Source organism: Panthera onca, chromosome B3, assembly GCF_046562875.1.
Source record: "Panthera onca isolate mPanOnc1 chromosome B3, mPanOnc1 haplotype 2, whole genome shotgun sequence".
In the NCBI taxonomy this organism is placed as follows: Eukaryota; Metazoa; Chordata; class Mammalia; order Carnivora; family Felidae; genus Panthera; species Panthera onca.
In genome coordinates, this window is record NC_138344.1 from 54,168,268 (window position 1) to 54,189,936 (window position 21,669).

The window sequence follows — 21,669 nt, forward strand, 5'->3', positions numbered from 1 at the left end:
GAGTTAAACACTGTGCCTCAAAGCAGTCTTTCAGAAGAAAGAGAGAAATTTATCTGACAGCCTCTTTTAGTTCATTGATCCAAATTTTCCGAACAGATGGTTCACTGCTCTTCCACATGCATCCCCTGGCCCTCTTGACAGTCGCTGGGGAGACTCTGTGATACGGTGCTTCCTAGAGTGCAGAAGTGTTGAGATAGGCCAGGGATTCTGAGAATGTAGCTAGCTGACCTCAGGCAGAGGTCACACAAGCCTGCTGGCAGTCTGTCAGTCTATGTACGGTGGTAGTTATGGCAAAGCAAGTGGTTAGTGGCCTGGGAAACAGTGGGGCCAAGAATCTGAGAAGGCACTTGAGGAAGATGTGTCTGATACTGTACCCAAAGATAAAGTATTTATTGGCACAATAATGCTATCTAATAAACAGCTTGAAAACATCAGTGGCATAACAATGGACATCCCTTGCTCATACATCTGGAATCAGAAAAGTGTCAGGTGATTCTGTTGATCCTGGTGAAGATCGTTCACATATCTGGGGGTTGACTGGCCGTCAGCTAATCTAGACAGGATTCAGCTGGGGTAACCAACAACTTGGCTCTGCTCCATGAGTGCCTAACTTTCCAGCAGACTAACCCAGGCACAAATGTGCTTATGGCAATAGCAGAAAAGTAAAAATACACTAGACCTTTGGAAATAAATATGGCCCAGAATCAGAGTGAAAGGGTACTTCAAAGAAGAATGAAAAAGGACCTTTAATACAGGGAAAAGTAAAGAATTAGGGACATTTTTACATCTTAACATACCAAAGAAAAACAAACCAATTCATTGTTCTAAAAGGTGTTATTGTTTTCCTGGGAAAAAACTTGAGATTTTATCTGGCCTTAATTATAAATCAGGCTTTTTACAAAGCATGCGGGTCATCTTTCTTATGCCAGCTGTGAGATGGGGGTAAATCCCCTCCCTCTTACCTGTTATGTTCAGTTGGTTTGTAGAGCCTATTAAGTGGCAATAGATTTTGGCTCAAGGAAGTCCAAATCTAGCCCAGAGAAATCCAACTTTGGCCCTGCTTAAATCAATTCGGGGCTTCCTCTGTTCCCAGGACCAAATTCTAAACACGAAGAAATCCATTTTAATTCCATTCTTATAAAATAAATGCTAAATAGGCAAGCCAGTTGATGTGTTTGGCTCAGACTATAGGACTAAAAATGTTCACATTACTTTTTATAAATAGCATAATAAAATGGTGACTTCAATAAACCCAATCAGAAGTCCCAGGTTCTACCACTAACTGTGTGACATATGGGCAACTTACTTAGTCTCTTTAGGTCACAGCTGCCTATATAATCAGGAATTGCTCTAAATTATAATGTTGCAAGTATCCTGTATCCACAGGATGTGAGTAGGCATTACTCACTCAAATAAGTTTAAGAAATACTAACTTAAATAAATTCAAAATGTTTACTTCAAGACTTTTCAGCACTTTTGAGCTGTACCTTTTGAATCTCTAAGAGGAGAATATAATGTGCAGCAAACAATTTTAACCAATGACTCATTTTTTCATAAAACATGTTATATGTCACAATGAATATACTTTGGTAAACATACAGTTATTGCTAGCATCCACATGGTTCAATTTATCAGTCAAGATCCCAGAAAGAGAGGGCAACTTCATATAGGGGCATGGGAGAAGAATATAATAAAATGACAATTTACAAAGGTGTAGGTAGGGTTTAGGGAGACCAAAAAGGAGTAATGAACTACTCTGGGGCTAGTTACAACTGGGAGCCATTACTTCCCATAACGGAACAGGGACCTGAAATTAGAGAGGGTAACTTGAATAACTGCCTGGAAAGAGATGCCTGATAGGATGGTCTTCTGTAGAGGGACACAGCCAATCCATGGTGACCTGGCAGGTAAGGATCCAGGGAAATAAATTAACACAGCTTCATTTTCCTTTCAACCTCCAGTCTCTTGCTAGTGCTTTCATCTGTTGAACCTAACCGAAAGCCAGAGAGCAAGGGGACCTACCTCAGAGGAGAGCAGAATGGAAAAGGGTGGTGGATGAATCTAAAGGGGCAAATAAAGGCTATTCAGCACAGTAGGGATCCTTTCACAAACAGCTAGATTAGGTGATTAAATGATGTCCTCAGGACTCAGTCTTATCTCTCCACTCCATTTTCCTCTGCTGGCTTCTGGCTTCATTCTAAGGCGAGTTCCCACCATCTGCAGCACAGATGCCATCAGCAGCTCTAGGGTTATAGCATGGTTAGCTCACAATTTCAAATAAAACAATAAAAAGAATAGACACATATATAGCACTGAGTATAGCCAGGTGCTGTTGAAAGCTCCTTAGATACATTAACTCAGTTAATCCTCACGATAATGCTATAAGGTGGCAACTGTACTATCATCTCTTTAGAAATGAAGCAACTGACATATGACTGGTAAGAGGAAAAAGAAAAGCTAAGATTTAGATTCAAGTAGCTAGCTCTAGAATCTGTGCACCATATTGCTTTTTGAAGAATAAACCCTATCTCCTACAGCACTCACATCACTTGTCAGAAAGGATGCTGGGTCATGTGCTCATCCTTGGCTCAACCACCAGGCACTTCGTTTGCTAAACTGGGTCATATGTCCTTACCCATGGTAGGACATGACTGCCAGTAATTTCTGCCTAAAAAAGATGTCAGGCAAATGTAAAAAGCAACAAATGTCCATCACAGGCAGTGTGGACTTACAGAAACAGCCCTAGCCACTAAAGTTGCAAGTCTAGTTCTGCCTATGTTTGCCACAAACCTCAAGCCAAGTATTTATGACTTCATTTTCAGTGAGGAGATTCTGATCCCATCTACCTCCAAATGTGGTAGTGGATATAGACAGAAAAATATGAAGATCCCTAAACAACTATTATATCTAATTACATAAACATAACATATATTAAAATGTAGTAATGAACTGAGATATACCCAACTTGAGCAAATAACTTCTGAAATGAGTGTTTCAGTCAATACTATCTCTAAAAATTCCCTTAGAAAATGAGGTAAATGAATGAAACCTTATTTTCTCAAGTGATCTAACAGACATTATATATTAATATTTCCTAAGAATAAACAAAGCACAAGTAAAGGTTTATTGATTTTTAGCAAAATAAAATGACATAAGTAGCTTTTTAAAAACTAATGGATAAGTTTTCTCATTTCCTTGTCTCCAGAACATTTGGCATTCTTTATCAGCTGGTACATAAAAGAGTAGAAAAATAAGAGATTGTCATATTGTCCTTGGTATTTCTCTTTTAATATATCAGTATGGTAGTCTACTAGAAAGTAGTAAATAGCTTCAATTGTGGAAAGGAAGGTGTCTGGCTTTCCTTTTTGATGGCGCCAAAAGCAAGTTTTTCTTGTTTTCAATTCAACTTGTAACAGTCCTGCCAAAAACAAATAAGTATAAATATTTTTTATTAACCACAGGATCTGGCAGAATAATGATAATTTCTCTTAATTATTTTAAGAATTTTTTTAAGAGAATAGACAAGTTCCTTTAACCCCAACCAAATAGGGTATTTTCTTAAATGCATTAAGGTAAATACAGAAGCAATATAAAACACAGAACAAAATCTTATACATAAATCTTAGAACTTGCAACCACGAGTTAAAAGTAATCAAGATGCTATTTTCTATCTACCAGTGTCTTTTTACATTTTAACCAGTGACAGGACTAAATTCACCAATATTCAGAAGGTTTCATTTCCTTGATAAACTGACATTTCAAACATCATTCTAAAACTCACTGAGAGAGATAGGCAGGTTAATGGTCCTTAATATAGTTAAAGTTGACTTCTGGATTATCACTTTTTTGGCTATATATTCATGAACAGAGTACCTAATGTTGTTTCTTTGGCTCTGCCACATCTGTACATGAGGCCTCAATGACACAGTCAGCTAGAATGTCTTACTCCTGTGCATTTAAAGAGGAAATAATTCATGAAATCACAGAACAGTTCTTTGACCTCTTAAAACTCAGATGTCAACATACAAACCCAAAATGCTTTTAGCACCTTAGACCACTACTTAGATTCACATTATATTTATTTTGCTATACTTTTTATAAAGCATATTTATTTCAAAGTGAGAAAGTAGTATTAAAGGGAGAAGGGAGTATTAAAATGAGCCTCCCTACCCAGATAAGGAACTTTTGAGTTACCAATGATTCCCTACTATCACACCTCTCTTTAACCTAAAAGCTACTTCAGAAATGCAGCAAAGAATGACAAGAAATAAAATACTGTAAAAAATTAAGATTTTTAAGAGATAAGGAGGATCAAATGTCTACATAGGACTTGCAGGGGGAGAGAACAGAGAATGGAGGAGAGATAGTATTTAAAGAGATAATGTCCATGACTTTTCCATAGACTATTTTTAAAAATGCAAAGCCACAGATCCATGAAATAATGTATCTCAAGCAGAATAAATCTACAGAAATCAAGGCCTAGATCCATCACACAATAGAATAACTGCAAAACAGCAAAGTTAAAGAGATTTTTAAAGCAGGGATTAAGAAGTGGCAGATCATATACAAAAGAATGGTAACGGGAATGATAGGAGACTTTTTATCAGCAATAGTAAAGTACTGAAGACTCCAGAATAAAACCTTCAAAGTGTCAAGAGAAAAAACTAACAACCTCAAATTGTGTACTCAGCAGAACTATATATTAATAACAGGAATGAAAACATTAGTAAAGTAACAAAAACTGAACACATGCCAACAGGAAACCAAATGAAAGTAATTGCTAAGGAATGTATTTCAGCAAAGACAGTCTGGGTTAAAGGAAAGGTGAGCAAAGAAAACAATAAACATCTATGCAAATCCAAATAAATGTTACCTGAATGAAACAAAAACAATAACCATATCTAATCTGTGGGCTGAAGATACAGGACAGAACGAAAATAATGAAGAAAATAACAGTAACTTAGTGAACAAGGAGGAAGTTGAATCAAACATTGTCTGCTAAGTGCTTAGCGTGTTCAAAAGTGAAGGTTAAAATCTTGTTTAAAATACTGTTTGACTTCAAATAAGTTGCATGTGCAGAGTACAATTTTCTAAAAGAACCAAAATAGGAATATTACAGAATGGAAAAAGATACCTTGCAAAGTGTATACCCACACTTTGGAAAACAGTTGGCATTACCTTGTAGAAGTGGGCATTCTCATATGCAACAACCCAACGATTCCACTTCAAGGTATGTTTCCTTAAGGAACCTTGTACATGCATAAGAGTATTCGCAGATGCATAATTTGTAAGAGCATAAACTAGAATTAACTCAAGTGTTTCATCAATAGGAGACTAGATAAACTGTAGTATATTCACACAGATAATACACAGCAGTGAAAATGAATAAACTAGAGTTAATCATGTAACAACAGGGGTAAACCTTAGAAACAAAATGGTGACTTTAGATTGCAGGTCCCCGGGAATACAACATGCAGGTCAAAATAAAAAAACTAAATAACAAAGATTATGAAAGCTGATGCATATAAATAAAACACAAAGGAATGATGAAAACATAATTCAGGAGAAAAGTTACCTCTGATCAGGGGAGAAGGGGAGTCACGCAGGGAAGAACATAGGTAGATAAGTTATTGATACAATTCTGGTGCCTGGGTTCTTAATTATTCATTATATCACCATGTGCTATAACATTATATTATATATATATATATGTTCTTTCACATGTGTTATAACTTAGTTTAAAAAGTAATATAAATAACACCTTTGCCTATTTAGTGGCAGAATGAGAGCCAGAAGTCAGGTCCCAGCCCTGTTCTTCCCATTAGGCTTACAATACAAATCTAATCATGTCAATGTCTGGCATTAAATTCTCTACAAGTGTCATAGCACCTGTGGAAAAAAAGACCGAATTCCCAGGCATGATATTCAAGGGCATTCACAGTTTGTATTTCTTCACAGTTATTTCTCCTACCATTCTTATATACGTACACATTCTACACCATATTCAACTTTTTCAGTGTCCTGAATGTAAAATGATGTTTTTATATCTTTGTGTATATGCCATTCCCTTTGACTGAACTGCCCAGGCCTCAGCCCTTTATCCATCAAGATTTCAACAGAAACAGTTAATCCTTCAGGGAATCCACGAAGAACAGGATTGTGTCTCCTCAATGCTACCCCTGCATCTAAAATTTATTGAATTTTCTTACCTGCTTACTTGTCTGCCTCCTGTAATAGATTACATGGCAGACAATGTCCACTATCTTCTCAAAATTCATGTTCTCCTTCTCTCAATATTAACAAACCTCAATCCTGTTCAGTATGGCAAGTGTCCAGCTAAAAATAAAAACTATGTCCCAGCTCTACTCATAGCCAGAGTGGTCATGTGAACCATTCTGGCCAAAGAAGAAAAAATGAAAACTCCTAGGAGAAAATTCCAAGAAAGCTATTATTATATTATATATTTATTTTTCAATGAAAGAGCCAGACTCAGTGGGCATATAACAACTGGAATATATATGGTTTGTCTTGGGACCTAGCAGCTATCTTACAAGGATTAAAGTGATGGAGGAATAAAATGGAATGAGTATGAATCTTTACAGGCATTGTGAAGTCCTTATAATAGCTTGGACTACCTATTTCTGGACTTTTACCCATGAAAAGTAAACTCACTACTTGTTTTAAGATTCCATCTGGGTTTCTGTTTCATATGGGGAGACACAACCCTAACTAATAGCCACTGTGATCAACTAGAGGGTAGAGAGATTGCTCTATTCTCCTTTCTATTCCCCAATCTAGGACATCACCTATCCAGGAGCAGGTGTTCAACAAATATTACTGAATGAATGGACAAATCACAACCTTTAAAGTATTCTATCTGGGTATTTTGAAAATATTCCAATTTGATTTTTTTTAATGTTTTATTTATTTTTGAGAGAGATAGACAGAGTATGAGCAAGGGAAGGGCAGAAGAGAGGGAGACACAGAATCCAAAGCAGGCTCTAGGCTCCGAGCTGTCAGCACAGAGCCTGATGCCAGGCTCAAACCCACAAACTGTGAGATCATGACCTTGATCAATGGATCCACCCAGGTGCCCTGAAAATATTTCAGTGTGAATAATTTTGATTCAAAGATACACAAAAGTTGTAACAACCCAAACCAAACTCTTTTGACTATTTGTATTAATGTTGACTATATCCAAGAAGTAAAGGCAAACATTTGAAAATGTCCTAATTAGTACAATTAAAATGTTAACATAGGATTTGATATCACAATGCAATTTCTAAAAAACAAACCAAAAGTAACTACTAAATAATGCTGGTTTCTAATACACCTAATATGTTCTAAAATGTTAAGTATAAAAATCAAGAGTTAGTGATTATTACCATTAATCCATCCTGTTTTAAAGATTTTCTTAGAAGTATTTAGAACCTTTGAAAACACACTGAAAAACACAGGCATGGGATTATATAGAAAATATTTATTTTTAAAAGCTCAACACATATATTAAAAAATTCTTTTGCTAGCATTTTTTGACAATCAATAATTTTATGATGAAATCAGCAAATCTTTTTTAGCAGAATTTTAAAGCAGATAATTATAAATGGCTTTTCCCTTCAAAATTATTGCCTGAATTTCTTCAACTGAAAAGTAAGAGTAAAAATCTTGAGCTATCCTCATACTGTCGTTGTGAGGACTGAATGAGGCAGTATATGATACAGCACTCACTTACACACTGATTACAGTTCAGGCAATGCTTTTAATCTAAAAAAAAGCAGTCACTTTAAACATTATATGAATACAGTCAAAATGAAGGGAGATGGCTGGCTAATTTAAAAAAAATGTTTTTAAATGTTTATTTATTTTTGAGAGAGAGAGACAGAGACAGAGCATGAATGGGGAGCAGCAGAGAAAGAAGGAGACACAGAATCTAAAGCAGACTCCAGGCTCTGAGCTGTCAGCACAGAACCTGACACCGGGCTCAAACTCACAAGCAATGAAATCATGACCTGAGCTGAAGTTGGATGCTTAACTGACTGAGCCACCCAGGTACCCATAAAACAAATTATAATATAATCCCAGTTTTTATAATTTGGACTGCCTCTCCAACAAAAGCAACCATCCTTCCTCACCACCTTCTTCTAAGGCTTCCTATGGTGAATCTTCAAGAATGTTATATCACTCTTCACGTGTAAGTTCACATTTTATGATTAAATTATGCGCTCAACCTTCAAATGTTTTATTTTGCCAAGAGTAAAACATTCAGAGCTATTTCTCTGTAAAATGTGGCAAAACAGTATGTTTCTACATTTTTAAAGAGATTCTTAACCTCTGCATTCATAAGATAACCGAAACAATTTCCAATACATTACATTTGAGGGTTTTATCTGAGGTTTAAAGCTGGTGTGTTCATGATGAATGGATAAAGAAACTGTGGTTTATATACACAATGGAGTACTACATGGCAATGAGAAAGAATGAAATATGGCCCTTTGTAGCAACGTGGATGGAACTGGAGAGTGTAATGCTAAGTATAATAAGCCATACAGAGAAAGACAGATACCATATGGTTTCACTCTTATGTGGATCCTGAGAAACTTAACAGAAACCCATGGAGGAGGGGAAGGAAAAAAAAAAAAAAGAGGTTAGAGTGGGAGAGAGACAAAGCTTAAGAGACTCTTAAAAACTGAGAACAGGGGCGCCTGGGTGGCTCAGTCGGTTAGGCGGCCGACTTCGGCTCAGGTCACGATCTCGCGGTCCGTGAGTTCGAGCCCCGCGTCGGGCTCTGTGCTGACAGCTCAGAGCCTGGAGCCTGTTTCAGATTCTGTGTCTCCCTCTCTCTCTGCCCCTCCCCTGTTCATGCTCTGTCTCTCTCTGTCTCAAAAATAAATAAACGTTAAAAAAAAAAAAAAAAAAAAAAAAAAAAAAACAAAACTGAGAACAAACTGAGGGCTGATGGGGAGGTGGGAGGGAGGGAAGGATGGGTGATGGGTATTGAGGAGGGCACCTTTTGGGATGAGCACTGGGTGTTGTATGGAAACCAATTTGACAATAAATTTCATATATTGAAAAAAAAAAGCTGGTTTGTTCAGTTTAATCCCATCAAATGATAAAATGTTTTAAAACCCAAAGGCAATGATTTATAGCAAACATGGGTTGTGTCTTGAGGAAGTAATTTGGTTTTTCTGGAAACTGTTTTTTCACATATACAGAGACTGTTAAGTATGTGCAAAGCCTGAAGTAGTCCCTGTGGTGCAATAAGGCACTAGAAGGGAGAGGGGTTGAAGTAGGACATGCAGATTTCATGGTTTTGAAGGAATTAAGAAATCCCCTTTTAAAAATACAGGATACCTACTATGTGATCTGGAAAGGAATAACAGAAATTTTGGTACAAATCTGATTTGAAGCCTTAATTTCAAATATGAACACTCTGAAAACAGATTTTTGAATTGTGCCTCAATAATTCCTTTTATAGTTTTTTTAACTGCTTTCACTCATGTTCTTTCATTTGATCCTTTCAATTACCATATAAGATAATTGTAAAGAAAGTAGTTCAGAAAAATCTTCAAACTGAGGAATAAGGTGCTGCTGTAACCATCCAATGCAGTGTGGCAGGGAGTGCTCCAAAGAGTCGGGCCTTAGGGCTCCATCCCTCTATTAAATATCAGCAAAAAGATTCTTCTAGGTCTTATACTCTGTAGTTTCTTTGTCTCTCTCCTTCCCACTTCCCCCCCCCTTCTCTCTCTCTCTCTCTCTCTCTCTCTCTCACACACACACACACACACACACACACACACACAATTTCTCTGTCTCTATCTTTCTGCTTATCATTCTCACCAACAAACACACAGGTATGCACACAATCAGAATGACAAAGCAATCTTACCAACATGTATGTTGACCTCAGAGGTATGAACTATGTAAATTAAATCTAGTATTGTCACTCACGTTAGTTTGAGATTAGTTAACACAAGTTAAACTCCAAAGAAGTGTCATAAACTTTCTTTTCTAGGTGATGTGCATTTTTAACAATAGCCTGAGAAAGGGTCTCCCAGGTTGAAACTGTTTTGGCAACTGTCTAAAACCAACTGGGTAGCTCTCTTGCCTTCTAATCAAACATGGTACACAAACAAAGCTATCAAGAGCTGGAAATAAATCTAAAGTATTTAGAGAAACTACTGAAAAACCCTGAAGAACTAAGTAAGGTGCAAGTAAACAAGAGAGGTAACATGAGTTCCTGTTCTTCAAATTACTAGCTGTGCTAGTTGGGCAAGTGAAGAAACTCTTTTAAACCATTTTATTAGGAACTAAACTTTTCACTCTAAGAGACAGAGAAATACAAAGGTAAAACAAAAGAAAGAAAATCCCTGGGAAGTTAAATCTTGGAATTGGAACTATCCATGTGAACTCATGATATATGTGCATTTTCCTTGGCTCTATCCACTGTAGCAATGACATCCAAGTTGTAATAAATTTACCAGCTCTTGATTTCTAATATTAGTCCCCACTAAAAAGAACCACAGCTCCTTTGTATAATCAATCATTGGTTCTAGATCTGGGGCAGGAAAAAAGTACAAGTGAACTTGGGACATCCTGTTGTACCAGAAAAGACTAATGAGGCCATGACACAGACAGGGCTTGAAGGCCTCCACTAGCAAAAGTTGAGACAATGTGGGCATCAAAAAAGATACAATCACAACATATTACGTATGATGAACTAAAAGGAAATCTAAAAATGTACAGTGACCTCAAAAAGGGGCAGGGGGAGAGTGAAAAAAAAGAAGGGGGGTGTGGAGAAGAGTTCTTTACATAAGAAAGCCAGCTAACAAATGTAAAAGAAATGTCATCATTTTGCAATCCTTGATGTAAGTACTGATTTAGGCAAGTCATCAATGAATACTAAAACCACTCAGTGAACAGCAGTTGGGAAATAGACAGTTTACAGTCTCGAAGCATCACCCCACAGGTTACTACTACTAGTGTCAAAGAAGAAAACAAACCTTTATAATGGGGAGACCTGGCAATCACCAATTTAATTAATTAAAGCTGTTACCAATAACGGAACTTACATTATATGCCTCTTGATTTGATGCAATAAGTATATAACTTTACCTATGAATAGGGTAATCATATAATTAGTAAGTTAAAGAGCTTCATTTCTGAGAATGAAAGGGAATGCTGTTAATAATCATATCAGAACAAGTATAAACTGGAATTGCCATGGACAACCCTAAATTTATCCTTATCACGACGTATCCTTGCAAAAATACTGAAGTGAATCTAATTATGATGGAGCATTCAGACAACTGCCCGGTCCTCCTCACGCCAGCCAAAGTCATAGCAAACAAAAACAGGAGAAGCTCTATGTTAAATCAGACTGAGGACGCCTAATAACTACATGGGATATGAAGGAAAAAAGAGCTACAAAAGATACTTTGGGTCGATTAGGGAAATGTGAATATGGACTATGTTCTGTATTACAGATTAGAGAACTTTTGTTAATTTGCTTAGAGTGATAATGGTATTGTGACTTTGCAATTATTCTTAAAAGATGTACAGTTAGGTATTTAAGGGTGAAGTGTTGCCAAGTCTGCAACTTACTTTCAAGCAGTTCAACCAAAAATGAATGATATATCTAAGTATAAACACACATATAATAGAGAATAAAACAAATGTGGCAAAATGTATGGGTATTCAGTGCAATTCTTCCAATAATCTGCAGGTTTGAAGTTTTTTTAAATGAAAGTTGGGAGACAGAGCAATCCATAGAAAATTTGTTTTTCTTACCTTGAAGTCTCTCATCAGTGAATATTTTGTTTGTTTGGTTCCAGGTGCTATCGATAAATATAATTTTTTTCAGTGTTGTGTCTTGGCCCTTGCTGTCATTTAAATCCTGTTCTTCAGTTTTCTTGCGCTTAACAGATGGCTTCTCAGGGTCATTTTTGTCTCTAACATTATTTTGAATCCTTTTTTGCAGATGAAAAGAAAGATCTTTTATTGAAATAGACTTAGGTCCAGGAAAAACCAATGCAACCTAAAGCAAAGAAACTTAAGTTAGCAGTGTGCTATTATGATCTTTGAAATGAATAAATTCTGACTTAAAACTTGACAAGAAACAAACATGTTGAATATGTTCCCATTATGTTCATAATATGGTTTCTTAGTTCGTATCAAATTAGATCTGTATGTACTATAGTTAGGAAAATGGAGAGGGAAGAAAGTAAAAGCAGGGACAGTAATATTGGCAGTAAGTAAAAACCTGAAGAAATAATGCAGAAAAACTATATAAAGTGGAAAGACGAGATTCAAAAAAGCCTTAACAATCTAAAATCATTTGATCTTTGAAGATACCAATGAAGTAAATAATTTGTATGTTTATTGCTATAAAAAAAAAACTCTAGGTCATTAAGAAAATATTAAATTATGTTCAAGTAAGCTTATAAAGGTAATGGAATTTAAAATTCATTTTTAGAGACACCTGGGTGGCTCAGTTAAGCATCCAACTTCCACTCAGGTCATAATCTCCCTGTTCTTGAGTTTGAGCCCTACATCAGGCTCTGTGCTGACAGCTCAGGGCCTGGGACCTGCTTCAGTTTCTGTGTCTCCCTCTTTCTCTGCCCCTCCCCCACTCACACTCTGACTCTGACTCTCTCTCTCTCTCAAAAAAAAAATAAACATTAAAAAAATTCATTTTTAGACTTAATGTGAAGAGTTGTAAAAAAATAAGCTGCCTACTTCATGGTCCTTTTCTTCATATTCTGGAATACAAGGATACGTGTAAATATTTACAAATTCAGGTGCTAATAGTTTTGCATGTACAGCAGTACTTTTGCCATCTGTTTCATTTGGATGTTTAATGATGTCAATCTTCAGTGGAAGCTAAAATTAAAAAAAAAGAGAAATCAACACAACAAACATAAAAATTCTAATTTTTATGTTAATAAAAATAATCTTTAAGGCCAAAAAAGTAAGTTCACACTAAACTTCTAGAATCTGCTCTTAAAGCAAAGTTTCAAGGTCATTTTCATTTACGTTACATAGGCAGGGAGCCCAATTCCTTGCATTTCAGTATCTGTGCCAAGAACATTTTTTATAATTTCTATAAACTCTAGGTTTGTTAATTTTATGACACAATAAAAGGAAATATAAGTTTGGGCAAAGGCTTCACATCTAAACTTCAAGTCAAATTTTATTCCCTACATGTCCTTCGAGATCAAAGGTATTACCCTTTGTTGTGAACATCATGATTCTCATCAGTGGCCTTTCACAGCAAAAATGAAATAATCGTCAATTGGAAAAAGTAACAGGTCCAAGAGGTGCACACTTTATATAAAAATTAACTCTCTTCAAAATAATTTTGTCTATTTTCCTTAAAGTTTCTTTGTTATGGATTATGTCCTGCCTCTTTGTAAAAATAATATTCTCTTGCATTTCTTCAGTGAGATTTTACTATCATTTCACTGACTTGTTTGATTTAGTTTTCTGTATAATGCATATACAGGTGCTACAGTCAGGAGTATGAAAATGAAAGCCAAGTCATATCCCCCCCATAACATATAAGAAACTCCAAGTTGGATTCTTCACTGATTATAAATGATTTATTTGTTATGATAAACACTCTTCCAGCTTCCGCTTTACCCAAAACAGGATTTTAGGTAGGATTCTAGGTATTTACCCTGGGGCAAGTTATTTTACCCTGGAGTACAAAACTATTTTTGTTTTTTAAAATAGCTTTAATAAAGGGATAAAATAGGTATAATAAATGCCACATATTTAAGGTATACAATATAATGAATTTTAACACCCTTGAGTTCATCACCACAATCAAGATCACAAATTTATCTGTCGCCCCCAAAAAGCCTTCTTGTGCCTCCCTCCTTCCCCTTTCCCCATCAACTACCACTCACAGTCCCTAGGCAATGATGATTGCTCTGCTATCACTATAGGTTTGCATTTTCTAAGGTTTTATATAAATGAAATCATATGGTATATGCTCTTTTCTTTTTCTGTTGGGGTTTCTTTTTTTTGGTTCTTGAATATGTATTTTTTACTGAAATAATCATTCATAAATTAATATACAAATATGGTATGTACTCTTTTCATCTGACTTCTTTCACTCAGAATAATTGTTCTGAGAGTCATCCATATTGTTGTACGTATCATTAATTCTAGAGCTGGTTTTTAAAGGAGCAGTTGCCGCACGCTACTAGATGGTCCCAACTGCACATACTTTACTTTTCTGGGTGACTGTGTGGAAAAGGAGGGTATATATCCCAGAAGGGCCATAAATACGTACCCCAAGTAATTTTCAATTTAGGGTTTCAAACGCCAAATCTCCTTCCCTCCCCACTTGGGCCTAGTGACCAATTAGGGCCAATTGCTTCAAATCACCAAACCAACTTCTAGTTATAGAAAATTTACCATTTAAGTAGGCAGTTCACAAATGATTTTACATCAGTCTACTTCTGGCTGAACTCTACGTCAGAATTTCCTCATGATGCTCAGTCTCAGTTGACACTACATTCCCTTTCCCCAGGGTCTCTCAGTCCCAGGTCAGCATTATCTTAGCCCAGGGCAGATAGAAAGAGGAAAGAAGAAAAAGAAAGCACATTGTGACAAAGTATTCTATTACTAGTAAAACTGACTTTCTTCTATGGCTGATGAGTAGAGCTGAAAATTCCAAAGGTGACATTTCTGATTAACTGGCTATGTCTGAAGGGTACCATTTACATCAAGGACATAGAGTGTTACTCATATATTTAAAAGTCATGTACCTAGCCTATCATGGACTAAATTCTACAAGTATAAGACAGTTATGCAAACTTTGTGCTCAAGAAGTATCCTGGGACCCAGTATAGGTCCCTGAAGTTTCTGATACTATGAAACAAAAGCACAGATCAAATTGTGGAAATAATACTGTTTGTACTCTAGTTCACACATTTTAAAGGAAGATACTTCTTAAATAATGACAGGGTACAGAGTAACACCAGCAGTGTTTACCATAGTTCAAGTAGAGATGTTCTGTTTTCAAATACGTAAAGAACATCTGTTCTCTAACACCTATAATTCCTATAAAATATTTACCAAATCTTTCTGCCCCAATTTATTAAAATGCCATTAGCAGGAACCCTAAGCCTTTTCCTGTGTGATTATCAACTTTCCCAAAAAAGAGTCTTTTAAATTCTAGGGTTCTAGGGGCGCCTGGGTGGCTCAGTCGGTTAAGTGGCTGACTTCAGCTCGGGTCATGATCTCGCGGTCCGTGAGTTCAAACCCCGCGTCGGGCACTGTGCTGACAGCTCAGAGCCTGGAGCCTGTTTCAGATTCTGTGTCTCCCTCTCTCTGGCCCTCCCCCGTTCATGCTCTGTCTCTCTCTGTCTCAAAAATAAATAAACGTTAAAAAATTTAAAATAAATAAATAAATAAATAAATAAAATTCTAGGGTTCTAGGGGCACCTGGGTGGTTCAGTCGGTTAAGCCTCCTACTTCAGCTCAGGTCATGATCTTGCGGTCTGTGAGTTCGAGCCCTGTGTCGGGTTCTGTGTTGACAGCTCAGAGCCTGGAGCCTGCTTTGGATTCTGTGTCTCCCTCTCTCTTTCTGCTCCAACCCCACTCACACTCTGTCTCTGAAAAATGAATGAACCTTAAAAAAAAAAATTAAATTCTAGGACTCTACTGAAGATGAAGATTTCTTTTACCTCATGATTTTTTTTGGGGGGGGGGGAGGGACTCCTTTTTTAAAAAATACCCAAGAGCATCTTTTACTTATGCATTTCTCATGACATTAAAAAAAATCATATTCTGCATGAAAAGAATCAGTATTTACGAATTTATTCCATAGACTAAACTTTAAAGCTTGGGAGGCACTTACTCATCATGTAGTCGTCTTTCCTTCCCAAGCAGGCTATCTAAAAGCAAATGCTGAATGATTTGTAAAAATAAAGTAAACATTAGAAATAAAAATTTACAGAGTTTTTATTACTATTAATATATGTTAACATACTGAGTTTTATATATGGCCATTAACATATAAACACTTTTAAAAACCCTGCATGATCCGGTAGGCTATTTAGAGTTGATCAAACCCTTGGCATAGTGTTTTGAGTCACTGATTTGGAAAATAATCCTCTATTCTTAAATTTCTATGAAAAGTCAGTATGTTAATGACTTTTATTATTCTGATCTTCAATCCTTTGGAACACAATACATCTTAAAACTTCTAAAAGGATACTCTCTTTATGTGGCTATGATATGAACAGAAGATAGAATAATTCTGTGTATACTTTAAAAGCTATACTTTGAAATGTAACATTCTTGCAAGATAATAGGAAACTTAAAAAAAATTATTTTCCTCAAGCTTTCAGTTTTTTTAAGGTAACTATGAAGCTGATTAGATTCCATGCCTATTTCTTCTTGACCAGTAAACTTTCCAATAGCCTGTAAGTAAGTGTGATTTTAGACCTCTCAGGAGACCATGAACTTGACAAGACAGCATACAAGCCAAAATGAAATCCAAGTAACAAAATATAAGTATTAAAGTATTCTACTTCAAATTTAAATGAATCTTAAAGTCACCATATTAAATATTTTTGAATATAGTTTCAACTTATTTTCTTACCAACAAATTCTAATGAGCCCATGTGTAGAGTTTAGTCTCTCTAAAGCCCTAATAGGCAGCAAATTTTACACATTATTTGATTTACTACCCAAGTTCATGTAAATGTTAGACAAGTTGACATATATGTCATAAACTCTTTGATTACAAAGATATCATGGTCTATACACCTTTCACCTACACAGGAGTATCTTGGTAAGCAAGAAAAAGTATAGCGTAAGCAATCAATTCAAATCAATTTTTTAAAATCTGACTTAAATAACTACAATTATAATATGGCCCAATGAATACGTAGCCTTTTCAAGTTTACTTAGTTTAGGTCACTGACATGAGCTCTATCTCCTAGTGTAGGATGGTGGTAATAAGCTTGTTCTACAAAAACCTAAACAAACATCAATCCTAGTTTCTTTAGGATATGTTTTTTTAAAAAGAAGTCCAAGGCCTTGAAGTAGTTTTTGAAGTTCCTTCAGGCAAGCTATATACTTGTCTCTTGTACTATTCATGTTTATGCCATATTTTTTCCTATGTTTTAGATGAATTATAATCATTAATGAAAAAGTAACTGATTTCATTCAAAACAATACTACTCAGACCCAAGTATTTTAGCAATGTGAATCTCTTATTCCAGAGACAAGAAAAAGAAATAGATTTACCACTCTGTAAGTTTAAATTTTCTATTAATAGTATTCATTCCCACAATGACGCTATTTATCAAGCTTATCAATTATTTTAGAGCAGGTATATATGCGATGTCTTTTTAAAATCTCTTTTCCTACTTTCAAATAATTAAATTTCTTACCAACCTTCACAAGTGGCATCTGCTCAATAGGTACATTTTCAACTGGGACATAACATGTATAGCAATAGAACATTCTTGAACCACCACATTTGAGACATTTTGATCTTCCACTTTGCTGAGCTTTTTGAAGAACTTCTTGAGATGCTAGGCATAAGTTTTGAAGAGGATCTTCTGCAGCTATGGAAGTAGTTTGTGACTGTTGTATTTCCACAAATTTTGAATTATTTTCTTCTTTGTCTTTGAGAAATATAGGTGGATTGACAGACATTTTTCATTCGAACCAAAGTTTAACATCTATTTCTAAAACATACATCATAGGTGTGCTGCAAAAAACAAAAAGTGGGGGCAAAATAAAGATAGGAAATATTTTATACTTGTCTCCACAAAGAAAATCACTCAATTTAATTTAAAACTGTGTGCTGCTGTATTTATTTAAAAATGTTAATAAGCTTTTTAAGCCACTAAATTAGCATGATTTAAAACACAAAATTAAAAAGCAATAATCTCAATATATTACCCTTCTGGGCCATTCCCTCCATAAAAATAAAAAGATGCTATCTTAGAAAAGTTATTTAAATATAAAACTTAGGTACCAACAATCCATTTTTTAGTGACTCTTGTTTTATTTAGGAATGTAATGGTTAATATTAGTATCAGCCAGGAATGTATTCAACCCTGTAGGCTCTGACTTTAAACTGATGTTACATGATATCAAATATCAACCTAAATCCTAATGAAAATACAAGGTTCCAGTGAAATCAGTAAAATTTAGTTGGTTATGCTCTAAGAGATATATTCCTCTTCAACTTAAATTAAAACACACACACAAACATAACTAAACATCCACTAAAATAGGATAGGCATCTACTACCAATTATAATTTGTAAACTATCCCAAAAGGTGAAATACATACCCAGAAAAATAAAGTGTGATCTTATAAACTTAAAAATTTTACAAAGTAACACTAATGTCCTTGCTTGAAGATTTCATACTGCTTTTTAAAAATATAAATCATTCAGATGCTTCACTTCTAGAGATAAAATAGTAAAATTACTTTCCCATTTAAATATTTCTTTCAAAGAATAATGGCTGTCCAAACTGTTACTCAAATATTCTGTAAGCAGTTATCTTTTTAGGGAGAAAAGAGACTGGGGACCTTTTGATTTGATATGCATTCCAAAGCTGTAAAATGAGTCTTTCATTATAAAGCCTTATGGCATTGTGGTGTTTAACTATGAGGCCCCAGGCACTTTGAGTACAAACACTAAGAGAAGAAATGCTGTGACTGCAGCAGGAAACTTTTCTGTGGTATCCCAAATAGAAAGTGAACAAAAAGTCCAGTGGAACATAATATTCAACATAATTTACCAACAAGAAGTTAGTAAAACTAATTTAATTACTCATCAGGAGTTTTTTTTTATAGATTGTAAATACCAGTAAGCTTGAGACCCAAAGAAAAAAGACGCTTGTCATTGAAGAAAAATACATTAAAATATACTGGGAAAATAAAATATACTGGCCAAATTTACTCAAAGTAAATTTACCAAGCTGCCTCCTTTTCTTGAGTCTCAGATCCATTTAAGATCATGTGAGAGAGTCTTAGACCTCTCACATGGATGCATACACAGAAACAATATTTTGCACACAATTTCATGTGGTTTACAGATCTCTAGAAGTCCATCTACAGACTCGGGTAAAGAAATCTTGACTAAAATTTTAAAAAAAATCATTCTAAGGACAGGAGCATCCTTAAAAGTCTGGGAAGAGATACTATTAGTCTCCAGAAATCGGAGCTACAAATCCCTTATTGGGCAACCAAAGGTCAACTGTCATAAGCCAAAAGAGGTCCCATTACTGCACTTAGGAAGCTAGTTAAGTTTCACCTAAATCTTGGTTTGGGTTTGCTCTGGTGTTGCTGGAGGTCCTTATGAAAAAACGTTTTTAGGCTGTAATAGTCTTGAATTACTTCATCATGGGACTCATTGTATAAAAGGAACTGGACTGGACTAATTCAACCTGACTCCACTTTCCTGGGTGTTCCAGTAACTATTTAGAAGGTTTGCATATGCCACCAAAGAACTCAAGCAATATGGGGCTGACGTACACAGTTACTGGGGATGTCAAGAAGGTCAATGTGGTTGCCTGACATTCAGTGGAAAACTACTTGTGAGTTTTTCTAGGGCCCTCTAAGTGCATTCTGCCTCAGAAATATTCCCCTATATTCCGCTTGGCCTTCCAAACAGCCAAATGGATATTAGTGAAGGCTTATATAAATGTCCTTCCTCTACAAAATCAAACAACATAAATACCTATGAGACAGTGAAAAGGAAATGTTCATGGCTCCCCCCTCCCGTTTCACCTATACGCTCACTTATGGCTGTGGTGGCCACACAAAAGACGCCAAAAGTGGTTAGTTATGGACAGTTCCCTCCAAAGGTCTCCGAAACCACATGACAAGGGCATCGGTCCTGACCTAGCCAATAGCCTGCCTCAAATGTGTACAAATAGTTTGTTGCAAATGTAACGATTCACAACCTTCAAAACATGCTTATGAACATCAAATTCTTTTGAGGTTTATTGATGAAAGTTTTGAGGGTTACTTAGAAAACATAAAAAGAATTTATTCCTAAAAAAGTAATAAATGCCTTGATGGTACACTCATCATTCTGCAAATTAGGGTGAAAACAAATTTTTTACTCCCCCTCTAACCTCTTTTCCCCCAAATCTAATCACTCACCAAGTTCCATCAATTCTACCTTGCATATAATCCTCTATTTTAGTCTCAAAGTCAGGACTCTAGATGTTCTATGGCAACCTCTTAACATCTCTTTAACTTTGCCCATTTATTACTGGTCTCACTTATTTAGCATGGAAAAATCTGCTTTTTGTAGTTAGTTGCCTTTTAGCAAAGCTGTCCCTCCTAGCAGTCAACTCTGCAAGAGCAGAATTCTTTACTGATCACACGTATCTATCTCTGTGTCTTGTGCAAAGGGAGGAATTCCACAATTCCTTATCACATCAAAACCATTCTGAAAAAGAAATCATGTGTATCAATCTCCCTACTGAAGAACCTAACAAACCATCTTTATGGGCCATCTGCAACCTGGCACAAGTGGCAGCATGGCAAATTTTATATATTATATATATACACATATATGTTTTTTGCAAAACGATACTGTTAAAAGTTCCTAGCTACCAGTCACTTCCCAATGGAATACTATATAAAACACCCCAACCATATATTGTAGATCAAGTCACTACTAGATAAAGCATTTTTCCTTAATTTTTTTTCCTTAAGTATTTTGAAGAACCTGGTCACATAATATACACAGGTCCAACATTCATTTTTGAAAAACCCAAGGCGCCACCCTCTTCATGCAGGACCAGTGGCCTCTCCCACATCATCCATCATGTGGTAGGCAGACTATCTTGCCTTAGTTTTTCATGGTACACTACGGTTTCGGGCAGAAGTAATACTTAAATGCTGTGGATTTAAGCAGCGATTTTATCATCCAACTCCATGAACTGGCATCTTAAAAGTATTAATATACTTCTTTACTTGTCCTATGTTCTCAAGAAGTAATGCAGACATAAGAAACAGACTCCTTGGCTTATTATGTAACCACTACTTATTATGTTAAATACACTGCACGGCACACTGTGCTTAGCTTCTCCTTCCCTGATTACCAATCCCTCGCAAACCACTCCAAACACTAAAAAATAAATACTTCCTTGGGGACTGCATGCCAGAACAGACTTTCCTTGGCGCGGAAACCACTGAAAAATAATTGTTGGGGGAAAACATTTTTTGTTTTGTTTTGAGGTAAAATTTGGAAGCCTTTTTCCCAAGGGGCCCACAGGATCCTAAAAAATGCAAGCGCTCGCACAGGGACCAGGGCCCCGCTCACAGGCGACACTCTGCACAACCTCCAATAAGGCCCGGCCAAGGAGCGTCCACTCCCTGCGGACGCACGGCTCAGGCCAGACCACTGGTCCGCAGAGGGACGAGGAGACCCGCACCAGGGATCGGAGTGGGACTCAGACCTGCACCGCCCGCGGATCCTCGCACAGCTCCACGCGTCTTCGGCTCCCCCAGAGCCCGAGGCGCGCGCCCGGCAGAGGCCGCGCGCGGGCGCGGCGGAGCGCTTTCCGGGAGACACCGGAGGGGGGAGGAGTCCGGCCGTTGCTAGGGCCGTTGCTAGAGCCTGGCGCCGCGCAGGTCCCGCGCCGAAAGTAACGGCTGGGGAGGGACGCGGGG

General features: G+C 36.4%; 1 protein-coding gene across 1 annotated transcript; it reads right to left on the reverse strand.

Moving 5' to 3' along the window:
- Positions 1–3,101: 3,101 nt before the first annotated feature.
- Positions 3,102–21,574, reverse strand: DTWD1 (DTW motif tRNA-uridine aminocarboxypropyltransferase 1). Its single transcript, XM_060618591.3, has 5 exons — positions 21,456–21,574; positions 17,416–17,734; positions 12,736–12,879; positions 11,788–12,034; positions 3,102–3,418 (listed from the first exon to the last, which is right to left on the reverse strand). The coding sequence occupies exons 2-5, from the start codon at positions 17,677–17,679 to the stop codon at positions 3,171–3,173; spliced, it is 903 nt and encodes a 300-aa protein (XP_060474574.1). The 5' UTR covers positions 17,680–17,734; positions 21,456–21,574; the 3' UTR covers positions 3,102–3,170.
- Positions 21,575–21,669: the final 95 nt, after the last annotated feature.